At 33.0% G+C, this 13025-nt stretch overlaps 1 protein-coding gene across 1 annotated transcript; it reads left to right on the top strand.

Moving 5' to 3' along the window:
* Positions 1 to 1380: 1380 nt before the first annotated feature.
* LOC127733341 (kelch-like protein 31) lies at positions 1381 to 6642 on the top strand. Its single transcript, XM_052242710.1, has 6 exons — positions 1381 to 2120; positions 3148 to 3402; positions 3641 to 3812; positions 4536 to 4718; positions 5301 to 5510; positions 6143 to 6642. Exons 1-6 carry the CDS (start codon positions 1467 to 1469, stop codon positions 6640 to 6642), a joined length of 1974 nt encoding a protein of 657 aa, XP_052098670.1. The 5' UTR covers positions 1381 to 1466.
* Positions 6643 to 13025: the final 6383 nt, after the last annotated feature.

Genomic DNA, 13025 nt, shown 5'->3' with positions numbered 1-13025 from the left:
AATCCACTGGTACCAATGTAAGAATCTATATATAACAGTTACATATATATATATAATTTTCATCCATTTGCATATCATTCTATTTTACTTTTCTGATAATAGTGCAGTGCAAGTGCATGGTGGACACTCTTCTGTAAAAATTCGATTTTTCTAAAAGATTGGATATGAGTAGGCATTCATATTTTCCCGCAAAAACAATTACAGAGTTACCGGTCCTTGCCGGGATTCTTGAGATATTCTTCCGCATGCTTTAACACAATTTTTCGATACGTGTGCATAGATAGTATCAATGATTTTTTACTTATATATATATATATATATCTAACGACAAAACATTTTCATATTATTAATTTATGTTCTAAACAAAAATATTTTGACCAGTATTCATTGAAGAGATGTATTTATAACAAACGATAAGAAATGTTAGTTTGCACTCGTTAATATCCGCGTATTTATCATGTTTATATGTCGGTTACAAACCCAAAACGAAAGTTACGTAATGGAAATCTAGGCGATAGCAATACATCGGAATGCCCTCAAGGTCATCGCGATGTAAAAATCAATCATATAAGATATCTGGTATAGCTCATAAGCTATATTATGAAGTTAATAAGATATCTTATAAAGTTAATTACAAATCTTTACAAGTGTGCACTCTTGTAAAACAGGGGTGACATTTCAGCGTGTGCTCGCTTGTAAAGCAGGAGAGACATTTCAGCATGTGTACTCTTGTAAAGCATGGGTGACAATTCAGCGTGTGCAGTCCTGTAAAGCAAGTGAGACATTTCAGCGTGTGTAGCCTTGTAAAGCAGGAGAGACATTTCAGCGTGTGCAGTCCTGTAAAGCAGGTGAGACATTTCAAGGGTGAAATCTTGTAAAGCAGGAGAGACATTTCAGGGGTGAAATCTTGTTAAGCAGGCGAGACATTTCAGCGTGTGCAGTCTTGTTGGCCAATATATCGAAAATAATAAACCTGAACTAGGAAAAAATAAGATATCTTATGACTATACGAGATATATCATCTATATACCCGTAATAAATCTAATTTATATATTCTATAAAGTGAATAAGATAACTGATTAAATTCAAATTAGATAAGATATCTTATAAAGAATACTTCTAAGATATCTTATTAACTTTATAAGATATCTGGAAATAAAATAAAATAACAACGGCTTGTAGAATTAAATGTTCATTCAAATTATTAAAAGGTACATGTATGTTAGTGTTCCACTGTCACATGCTATTGTTTTATTAACAAGATTTTGAAAAAGGAGTCTGATCTATTGTCAGTAAGCTTTAAAGAAACTTCCTGACACGATACTTGAAACATGTCAAAGAGACGCCTTAGCAAACCCTATTCAATTAATGATTAAATAACGTCGCTTCATAAAACGGTTGTGTCCTGTTACGTCACAAGTATTGGCATAGCTATATTGTAGAAGGGTTCGGAGCCATGAAAAGCGATGGGAATGGCAACTGGGGGGAACGATAAAAACTTTCCATCTCAAAGATGTAGAACAGGGTATAAAGATCGTCTTTTACAGAGAAGAATTCATGAAAGGACTGTCTCCGCCGACTTGGTTAGAAATGAAAATACAAAATCTGTGTGTAACTTGTCTGATACAATACTTAACGGTTTCGAAGTCTTATGGCGCCAGAATTTGATGTGTGATCTAGTTTTAACCTCACAGACCAAAGCTTTCCAGGTTCACAAAATTCTGCTTGTCACGTGTTTTGATTATTTCTATGATTTATTTGTCGAGAAGAAATGTTCAGCAAAGGAAACAGATTTTTCTGATATTAAACCGGATGTACTTGAAGGAATTCTAGAATGTATGTACACGGGAAAAGTCCATTTAACAGACGGTAATACTGAAAGTGTTTTAGCAGCCGCTTCAAAGTTAGGATTTTTGAATGTAAAGGATGTTTGTGAGGAATTTCTTGTATCAACAGTTACTTTGAAGAACTGTCTTCGAATGTTAGACATTGCGTTTAGATTTAACTTAAACAATCTATGCGATACTAGCCTTGAAATTTCAGCTAAAAGTTACAAATTAATCTCCAGAAGATCGAGGTATAAAGAACTACCAGTCGACCAAATAATGGCGCTACTAAAGGTATGCGATAGATACTATTAAGTTTACTGACATAGGCGGATCCAGGGGGGGGGGGGGGGGGGGGGCTGGGGGACCCGCCCCCCCCTTTTCGTGTGAAAATTTTGGTTGATTATATAGGGAATCACTGAAGCGTGACTGGATCGGGTTTAGATGCCTACTTTTAAATAATAATAATAGTAATAATAATAATAATAAACATAATAATAATAATGTTGGTTCAGTACATTTATCACTCCCTGTCGTGTGAATCAGATTAATAGTCTATAATGCTGTTGTTCTTTTAGGACGAGTTATATTCTAAGTACTTGTGTGTTTTTGTTAGCCGCATTGAATTCAAGTAAATAGATGTATAATTGTGGTAAATCATCTGTCATCTGTTAAAGCGAAAAATAATAATAATTTACAGTATATAAATGAAAACGAAATTAAACAACACGTATACAATGCTATGATCCTGCTGGTTCATCATTACGTATTATTATACTGAATATTTAAAAAAAATCTGAAAAAGGACAATGATCAACTAAAAATGTATCAAACACGGTTCTATGAGAAACGAAAGTCCAAATTCACTAGCAAAACATGGTAAAGCACACAGCATACTATAACAGTTCAATCAAATTGCATTAAAGGTTTGGAAATAAAACGCCCTTTTCATATTACAAAAAAACAGTTTAAACAAGTCTTAAGTTTCAAGATAAAATTAAGAGTTGTATAGTATAAAAAAAGAAAAAGAAAAAACTAAGACGTCCCTATAAATTTTAACTAAATCTGACATTTCTTCAAACACCATTTGTCGACCATTCAGAAACTTATAGCACGATTTTATTCTTAAAAAATCGAACACTTTTACTCATGATATCGCTTGATCATGAAATTCTAAGATTCCTGTGGGCTTACAGAGGGATCAGTGTTTTACTTCCAAACAATGGGGATGGGGAGTAATAAGTCACAGTACTTTTTGTATATTTGTTTGTGTGATCCAAGAACAATGATAAAAACGTTTCATTTGATATTTTGTTTTTAGAGAGATGATCTGGCAGCCGATGATGAACTAGAAGTGTTTAAATGCATGCTTATGTGGATCGACCATGATCGTGTAGACAGATTGGAACATGCAACCAATCTGATGATGGCGATCAGACTTCCCCTTCTCCCCGCTTCTGTTATTGTAGATTCTATTGAGTCTGTAGAATATCTAATGAACATACCAGAATGTCAAAATCTTGTTAAAGAGGCCCTTCACTATCACTGTATGCCTGCTAGGCAGAGTGTTCTACAGGTTCGTAATTTTGATAAGTGACTGGGAATAGTTTGAAACCTACTCGTAACATACGATCTTCATGTCACTTACATCTTTATGTTATAACGTAATAAAATTTATATTATATTTGAATCTTTACATTATTTTTAGCTATAAATGTAAAATTAATCAATGTTGCGGAGACTAACACATATAGCAATTAGCTATCGCCAGTCGTCTTTAAAACAAAGAACTTTATTTAAAATCAATCTTTCAGTCATCACGTACTTTGCCACGTAAACCTGTTCACCAACCATGCTTACTGATTTCTGGTGGAGCTCCGAGATTAATGAGAGAATCGGTCAGTGATGACATCTACAGATACAGTTTCGTTGAGGAGCGTTGGGAGACAGTCAGTACCATACCAGGAGAGCGACACCATCATGCTGGTATGACACCTTATTGTTGTATGTGCGAATTCAGTTCTGTGTTTCTTCGCGATAATACTTGGAATCTACGTGTGTGCTAGCAGGCATTTAGTGTTGATTTGGTGTGAATGGCAGATTTCAATAACAGTTTACCTTAAATTATAAAGCCTTTCTATGAAATTGTACACACGTCAGTCAACAAATTGTTCAGTCCAATCCTACTTCTTGATAATATACACTTTCGTTTGTCAGGCACAACTCTGTGCGTATCGATTTGATTAAAACAAAATTATGGTTTGGGCTCTTTCCTTTGAAAGTGGGTGGGCAATTTGTCCCTATTTTGCGACTTTACTGTTTCTAGGATTAAACAGGGTTTTTAGTAAACAAAATTGACCCATAGTCAAATTGTACGATGGGAATTTATTTAGATTGAAACACCATTGTTACTTAAAATCAGTTAATCAAATTCATGGTTGAAATTATTTTCATGCAGTGATGGAAGTAACTTCATCATAGATACCAGGAAATCCAAGGTCACGGTTAACTATTACTTATATGTATATCATGAATTCCATTTAAGAGCCGGCTAATTTCTACGAGTAAAAGTTCCATAACTGTATATCATGATTTTTTATAACGAACTAACGGATTTCTCTTGTATCGGAAGTTTAAAAAAATCAATGTATGCTCCAACTGAATGAATATGACGACTGTAAGTGTAATTCAGTATTTTTTTGTGTGTAGTTGCTGTACTGGGTGGCTTTTTGTATGTTGCTGGCGGAGAACGAACGAATAATCACAAATCTCCAGAAAATACTGTTTACAGATATGATCCTCGAACTAACACATGGCTTGCTGTTGCCAGTATGAAATACAAACGACAAAGTTTCCAGCTGGTGGCACTTAACGGAATGCTTTATGCTATAGGTAAATAGACATTCATTATGAATCAAAAACTTATTTTATCATCTGAATTAAAATTCTTTTTACATTTGTCAATTTTTTTTTGGAAATTTGATGCAGGTATGGCTTATAAATTCCTATATTTGGATAACCGGTTAACACCAGCTTCATGCTACAATCTTCTACGTCCGGTGCATTGAATTGGTAATCTCAATGTAGGGGTTGCTTTACAGACGTTTAGTCCTCAGGGCTTTCATTATCTTTAACATATAGAACATAAATGTATATCGAAATACTCTTGAAAAAGTCTTAAAAAGCTGAATTATGTCTTATGTTCCAAAAAGAATTTTACCAAATTTATATTGAAAAGAATTATACTTAATTCACTGCTTCAACCTTTTTTTTTGGATTGACCATTTTCAAAACAATACGTTGGAAGGTCGAATAAATAATAATTAAAAAAGCAAAAAAAGTAGGGAACACAAAAAAGACCAGATTTAAACACCAGAAATCAGTCTCATAGCAATGCTGCCTTATGGAATTGAATCCTTGATTTAAAAAAAAAATATCAAGAGGTATTCACTTTAGATATGCCATGTTTTTCAGGTGGAAGGATGAACAAGAACGAATCTCTTGATATAGTAGAAAGATACAATCCAAACACAGATAAATGGGAAGAAGTGGCCCCTCTTTGTAGTCCTAAAAGATGTGTAGCTGCTGCAGTTTTAAATGGGCGTATTTATGTTGTGGGTGGCTCAGGTTTGTATCACTTTACTCAAATTATAACAATCAATCTTTCTATCCTGTTCATTGATGGTAATCACACATAAACATTATCTCATATCGTTATACGGTATACACTAGAGTTCATGAACTTATTTAAACAATAGTACATAATCCAATCAATCATATTTTTCAAGTGGCATTTGTCTGCGAGACAAATTTGTGTGTAATCATTATAAGATCTTATAACTGTGTAGCATTTCGAAAAAGGGAAGAAGATACCGGGTGGATAAAAAAAACACGAAACGAAAAATAACAAGACAATGCCATGGCAAACACACCTTAAATTCTATGACTACTGGTTACTATATAAGGAACACATCAAACCTCAAATTCTATGACTATTATTTACTATATAAGGAACACATCAACTCTCAAATTCTATGACTATTGGTTCCTATATAAGGAACCCATCAAACCTCAAATTCTATGACTATTGGTTACTTTATAAGGAACACATCAAACCTCAAATTCTATGACTATTGGTTACTATATAAGGAACACATCAAACCTCAAATTCTATGACTATTGGTTACTATATAAGGAACCCATCTAAATTGTGTATTAAGCAAAAGAAGAAATAGGTAAATAAATGATGTCTTCTCACAATACAAGTCTGTTTTCTATGCATATTATATTGTTGTAGGAGATAAGATGGTAACGGTATCATCCTGCAGAAAACAAATGGCAAACAAGGAAACCTTTGACTATACCAAGATTCTTCTCCCAGTTGGTTCAAGTTAAAGGTTCCCTATTGGTCATTGGTGGTGCAACTATAAATTCTGAAGGTACCATTTCCTGTGTCGAAGCAGTGGAGAAATACTCACCAACAGCCGACACGTGGAAGTTCGTCTGCAACATGTTAACACCTCGTGCTGAATTCGGATGCTGCATGTTAGAAGACGTCATATACGTCGCTGGTGGCTATAACTGGAACAATGGAGAAAGATTGACATCTGTAGAAAGCCTAGATCTTGATACCATGATATGGACATCAGTTAGCAACATCAGCCGACCTTTAACTGGTATAGCGTGTTGCACACTAACTTTATATTTTGATCGGTACGATAGAGAAGCTATTCTGATGCGAAAATCAAGATCTCCAAGGAGCACTAATGACTTTGTTGCTTTAGAAACCACAAAACGGATTGAAAGCACCATTTAAGATACATGTATAAAACTTGAACATAGTGCATGATATTTGAATACATTTCTATACAGAGAAACAAACAAATTAAACACTGTTCTATTCTTTTTTTACATCATCTGGAAATTTTTCGGCAAAAAATGCAAAAAAAGATATATATCAAACTTTCTCCACTTGATTTCCATGGAAGAGAAGTTTGTTTCACAAGAAATAACTTTGACAAGAAAGATAAGGAAAACAAGCGCTTTTATGACATTAATTCAAACTGTCACTGGTCAACTCATGGACTCAGTTAAATTGAGCGACGATTCAAAAGTTCTAAACAACAAAGGGGATTTCGAAATTGTTATTATTCAAAGTAAAGATGATTTTGGTAATTTCATTGTTATAAAGATAAGGAGATGTGGTATGATTGCCAATGAGACACCTAACCACCAGAGTACAAATGAATTATGTTACCCATACACGACTTAGTCTCAATCGAGTGTATACGAAAGCAAAAAGACAAGTGTATGAACAAATAAGAAAAAGCACATTGTCTTGGGTTCGTGTCCGTCATATTTGTTGTTCGTAAATTGCATTGTTAAAAATTTTGGCATTAGTTTTCTCGTGTGAGTTGTTTCCCATCTTTCATGTCGTAGCCTTATATAGCTGACTATACAGTATGGGTTTTTCTCATTGTTGAAGGCTGTACGGTGACCAATAATTGCTTATGTCTTCGTCATTTGAACTCTGGGCGGCGGATAGTTGTCTCATTGGCAATCATACCATACCTCATCTCCTTATTTTTTATAAATACACAACAGCGTTTTTATTATATTTTTCGAAATAGTGTTGCTCATGACATCCTTACTGGAATCCACGATACTCGTTCGTTTTAATCTACAAGTAAAAGGTTAAACTTTGTGAATACACACGACTTTTTTAAAAGGCACAAACACCAATGATAAAATGTTAAAACAAAATTTTGTTTCTGATAACAAAACATGTTATTTGGACTGTATTGTTTCTTCTTAACTGTTGAATTATATTATAATAACTGTGGTGGCTTTACAAAATTGAATTGTCCGATTTTAATTAGAATGAGAATAAATTATATTAGTGAACACAATTTTGCTTTGAAAAAATACCCGCAGAGTGACAGACTTACTACCGAAAAAAAATAAACTTATAATTACTTTGCGTATCTCGATGATCTCACGTGACTTATTAGGTTATCAAAGTATAATCATATAAGGAATACTCCTTGGTTAGTCCACAAAATATAAAAAAAAGACTCCTCATCTTAAAATGGCACTGAATTCATTCAATATGATTTTAAAGATATTCATGTATAGTGAACAATCATGACCAGCTTCTATATAGAAAACAATAGCCAACTTATATATGTGAACAATGACCAGCTTATATATAGTAAACAATAACAATATAAAAATAAGGAGATGAGGGATGATTGCCAATGAGACAACTATCCACAAAAGTTCAAATAAAGTGGAAATTAAAGATATTTATATATAGTAAACAAGTAGGCAAGTTTCCATATAGAAAACAATATCCAACTTCTATATAGTGAACGATGACCAGCTTCTATAAAGTGAACAACGACCAGCTTCTATATAGTGAACAATGACCAGCTTCTATATAGTGAACAATAACCAACTTTTATATAGTGAACAAGGACCAGCTTCTATATAGAAAACAATAACCAACTTCTATATGTGAACAATGACCAGCTTTCATATAGTGAACAATGACCAGCTTCTATATAGTGAATAATAACCAGTTTATATATAGTGAACAATAACCAGTTTCTATATAGAAAACAATAACCAACTTCTGTATAGGGAACAATGATCATCTTCTATATAGTGAACAATAACCAACTTCTGTATAGGGAACAATGATCATCTTCCATATAGTGAACAATAATCAACTTCTGTATAGGGAACAATGATCATCTTCTATATAGTGAACAATAACAAGTTTCTATATAGAAAACAATAACCAACTTCTGTATAGGGAACAATAATCATCTTCTATATAGTGAACAATAACCAACTTCTGTATAGGGAACAATGATCGTCTTCTATATAGTGAACAATAACCAACTTCTATATGTGAACAATGACCAGCTTTCATATAGTGAACAATGACCAGCTTCTATATAGTGAACAATAACCAACTTCTATATAGTGAACAATAACCAGTTTCTATATAGAAAACAATAACCAACTTCTATATGTGAACAATGACCAGCTTTCATATAATGAACAATGACCAGATTCTATATAGTGAACAATGACCAGCTTCTATATAGTGAACAATAATCAACTTCTATATAGTGAACAATGACCAACATCTATATGTGAATAATGACCAGCTTTCATATAGTGAACAATGACCAGCTTCTTTATGTGAACAATGAGCAGCTTCTATATAGTGAACAATGACCAGCTTCTATATAGAAAACAATAACCAACTTCTATATATCCAAACTAAATACCCCGTGTATTGAACCATAATGTTTTACTTTAGTCCAGTGGTAAATTAAATCCTTATATGTATTGTTGAGAAATTATTGGATACTTATGGATAAATATAATTAATCATTTTTTGGTGTTTATAGTAAAATTGAGAATGGAAATGGGGAATGTGTCAAAGAGACAACAACCCGACCATAAAACAGACAACAGCAGAAGGTCACCAACAGGTCTTCAACGCAGCGAGAAATTCCCGCACCCGGAGGCGTCCTTCAGCTGGCCCCTAAACAAATATATATACTACCCCAGTGATAATGAACGCCACACTGAACTCCAAATTGTACACAAGAAACTAAAATTAAAAATAATACAAGACTAACAAAGGCTAGAGGCTCCTGACTTGGGACAGGCGCAAAAATGCGGCGGGGTTAAACATGTTTATGAGATCTCAACCCTCCCCCTATACCTATGCCAATGTAGAAAAGTAAACGCATAACAATACGCACTTTAAAATTCAGTTCAAGAGAAGTCCGAGTCTGATGTCAGAAGATGTAACCAAAGAAAATAAACAAAATGACAATAATACATAAATAACAACAGACTACTAGCAGTTAACTGACATGCCAGCTCCAGACTTCAATTAAACTGATTGAAAGATTATGTCTTCATCATATGAATATCAGGCACAATCCTTCCCGTTAGGGGTTTAGTATCATACCATCATAACATATATGAGAAGAACATAACCCGTGTCATGCCAACAACTGGTTTTTAAATAAATGTGTTTAGTGCCGATGTAAAGACCCTATAAGTGAATCAATATTAACGCCAAAATATGCAATCTTTAATGACCTGACAACAGTATCGTAACTATATCCCTTCTTAATAAGTCTATTTAAAGGTTTTGTTAGCTTCAGAGGTGAATACTGACATTTTTGTGCTTTATAAAGAATATTTCCATAAAAAATTGGATGTGAAATACCTGAACGTATAAGAAGTTTGCATGTTGAGCTATATTTACGAATGATGTCCTTATACCGATGATAAAATTTAGTAAATGTTTTGACTAGTTTGTGATATCGAAAACCCTGGTGTAATAATTTTTCAGTAATACATAAATTTCTCTCGTTAAAATCTAAAACATTGTTACATACACGAGCGAACCGTACACGTTGAGATATATAAACACCGTAAGATGGTGACAAGGGAACGTCACCATCTAAAAATGGATAATTAACGATAGGAAATGTAAAATCATCTCTTTTATCATATATTTTAGTATTAAACTTTCCATTAATGATATAGATATCAAGATCGAGGAAAGGGCAGTGGTCATTGTTAGTATTAGCTTTATTTAAAGTAAGTTCAACAGGATAAATTTCTTTAGTATACATACTGAAGTCGTCATTATTGAGAGCTAAAATATCATCCAAATATCTAAAAGTATTATTAAATTTGTGTATCAGATGTTGTTTCGATGGGTCTTTGCTGATTTTTGTCATAAATTGTAACTCATAGCAATATAAAAAAAGGTCCGCAATAAGTGGTGCACAGTTAGTCCCCATTGGAATTCCGATAACCTGACGATATACGGAATCTCCAAAGCGAACAAAAATGTTATCTAGTAAAAATTCAAGGGCATATATAGTATCAAAGCATGTCCAATTGACATAGTTTTTTTGTTTATTGCTACTAAAAAATGACCTAAAAGAGTTTGAACATATATATTCACATTCTGACTTTTTAAATGCCCATTTAATTAGGTGTGTAATTTTTTTCTTAATGAGAATGTGAGGCAATGTGGTATATAGGGTAGAAAAATCAAAACTTTGAACAGATTCAAAATCACCAATATATGCATGTAATTTATCAAGTACTTCCAACGAGTTCTTGACACTCCAAAAGTAAGACTATAAGACTTCTTGTTTCAGAATCACCAAAGTGGACGTAGAGGGTATGTGACCTCTCCCGTCCTGTGAAATTGCAAATTTAAAAGTAAACAAATACAAATATTTCATTTTTACCAATATAAAATGTAGTGCCAATTTTTCTAACACATGAGATTACCCCGGATTTTTGTTGGGGTTCGTTTGCTCAGTCTTTGGTCTTCTATGTTGTGTTTTGTATACTGTTGTTTGTCTTTTGATTGTTTTTTTAGTTTTTTGTCTTGGCATTGTCAGTTTGTTGTATGTATACTAAAGAAATGTATCCTGTTGAACTTACTTTAAATAAAGCTAATACTAACAATGACCACTGTCCTTTCCTCGATCTTGATATCTATATCATTAATGGAAAGTTTAATACTAAAATATATGATAAAAGAGATGATTTTACATTTCCTATCGTTAATTATCCATTTTTAGATGGTGACGTTCCCTTGTCACCATCTTATGGTGTTTATATATCTCAACTTGTACGATTCGCTCGTGTATGTAACAACGTATTAGATTTTATCGAGAGAAATTTATGTATTACTGAAAAATTATTACACCAGGGTTTTCGATATCATAAACTAGTCAAAACATTTACTAAATTTTATCATCGGTATAAGGACATCATTCGTAAATATAACTCAACATGCAGACATTTTATCTATAAAGAAGTCACTCCTAACTATCCTACTACCTGTCGATACATTTATTTTTGGCATTGCACAAGTCATGTCTTCTTTGACTGTTCATGACGTTAAAATACTAAATCCCTGGGATGTATTTTAGTTGATTTTAGTCTCTGATGCATGATTTTTTATTATTAATTGTTTTGGCTTTGAACTAGCTGTCAGTAACTGCGAGTACTCTCAAATCGTACTTTCTTTTTAATTTGACCTGTTGATACTATTTGTAATGCTTTTTTGTTATTTAATGTTAACATGGATCTTGTCTATATACCAGCTTTGATTATTTGGTATTTAATTACTACAAATTTTCACTTCTTCGTACTATGAACATCAAAATTATTTCATTTTTCCTTAGATGCTATTCTTGGACCTGTACAGGAAGTTTTATCTAGCACTAATTGTATATTTTTATTGTTGATATTCACCCCATATGTACCAAGTGTTATATTAGTTTTATTGATATTAAAGAAATTTCTTGGTATTCCTAAACGGAAGATTTTATACACACAGAAGAAGAAGTATACTTAACAACAAAATTATTTTCATTTACCTGTGTATAATATGACGCAGGTTTCTTCAAAAGTGATGATTTTCTATAAATTGTTTGAAATTTCACAGTGATAACATACTCTAACTTTGTTTAAACCTGTTTATTTACTTTTGACTTTAATTATTTATCCCTTGTAATTTTTTATTAACTGTGTATTTGCATTCAGGTGTCACAGGTCAAATTTATTCGTTCATTGTGTGTTAATTTACGTTTTTTGATTGAGTTAAGCCTTCCAATTGATATTTTATAGTGTGTTATTCTATGTTGTGATGTTATACTATTGTTTCAGAAAAGGGAGAAGGTTTGGTACCATTTAAACGTTTAATCCTGCTGCAAATGTTTGCACCTGTCCTAAGTCAGGAATCTGATTACAGTAGTTGTCGTCTGTTTATGTAGTTCATACGTGTTTCTCGTTTCTCGTTTTTATATAGATTAGACCGTTGGTTTTTCCGTTTGAATGGTTTTACACTAGTAATTTTTTGGGGCCCTTTATAGCTTGCTGTTCGGTGTGAGCCAATGCTCCGTGTTGAAGGCCGCACCTTGACCTATAATGGTTTACTTTTATAAATTGTAACTTGGATGGAGAGTTGTCTCATTGGCACTCATACCACATCTTCCTATATCTATATCTTATACGTTCGGATATTTCACATCCAATCTTTTATGGTAATATTCTTTACAAAGCTAAAAAATGTTAGTATTCACCTCAAAAGCTAACAAATCCTTTAAACAGACTTAATTATTAAGAAGGGAT

This window comes from Mytilus californianus, unplaced genomic scaffold (assembly GCF_021869535.1).
Source record: "Mytilus californianus isolate M0D057914Y unplaced genomic scaffold, xbMytCali1.0.p SCAF_3, whole genome shotgun sequence".
NCBI lineage: Eukaryota > Metazoa > Mollusca > Bivalvia > Mytilida > Mytilidae > Mytilus > Mytilus californianus.
The sequence above is the reverse complement of the archived record's forward strand: the minus strand, read 5'-3'. Positions and strand labels throughout refer to the sequence as shown.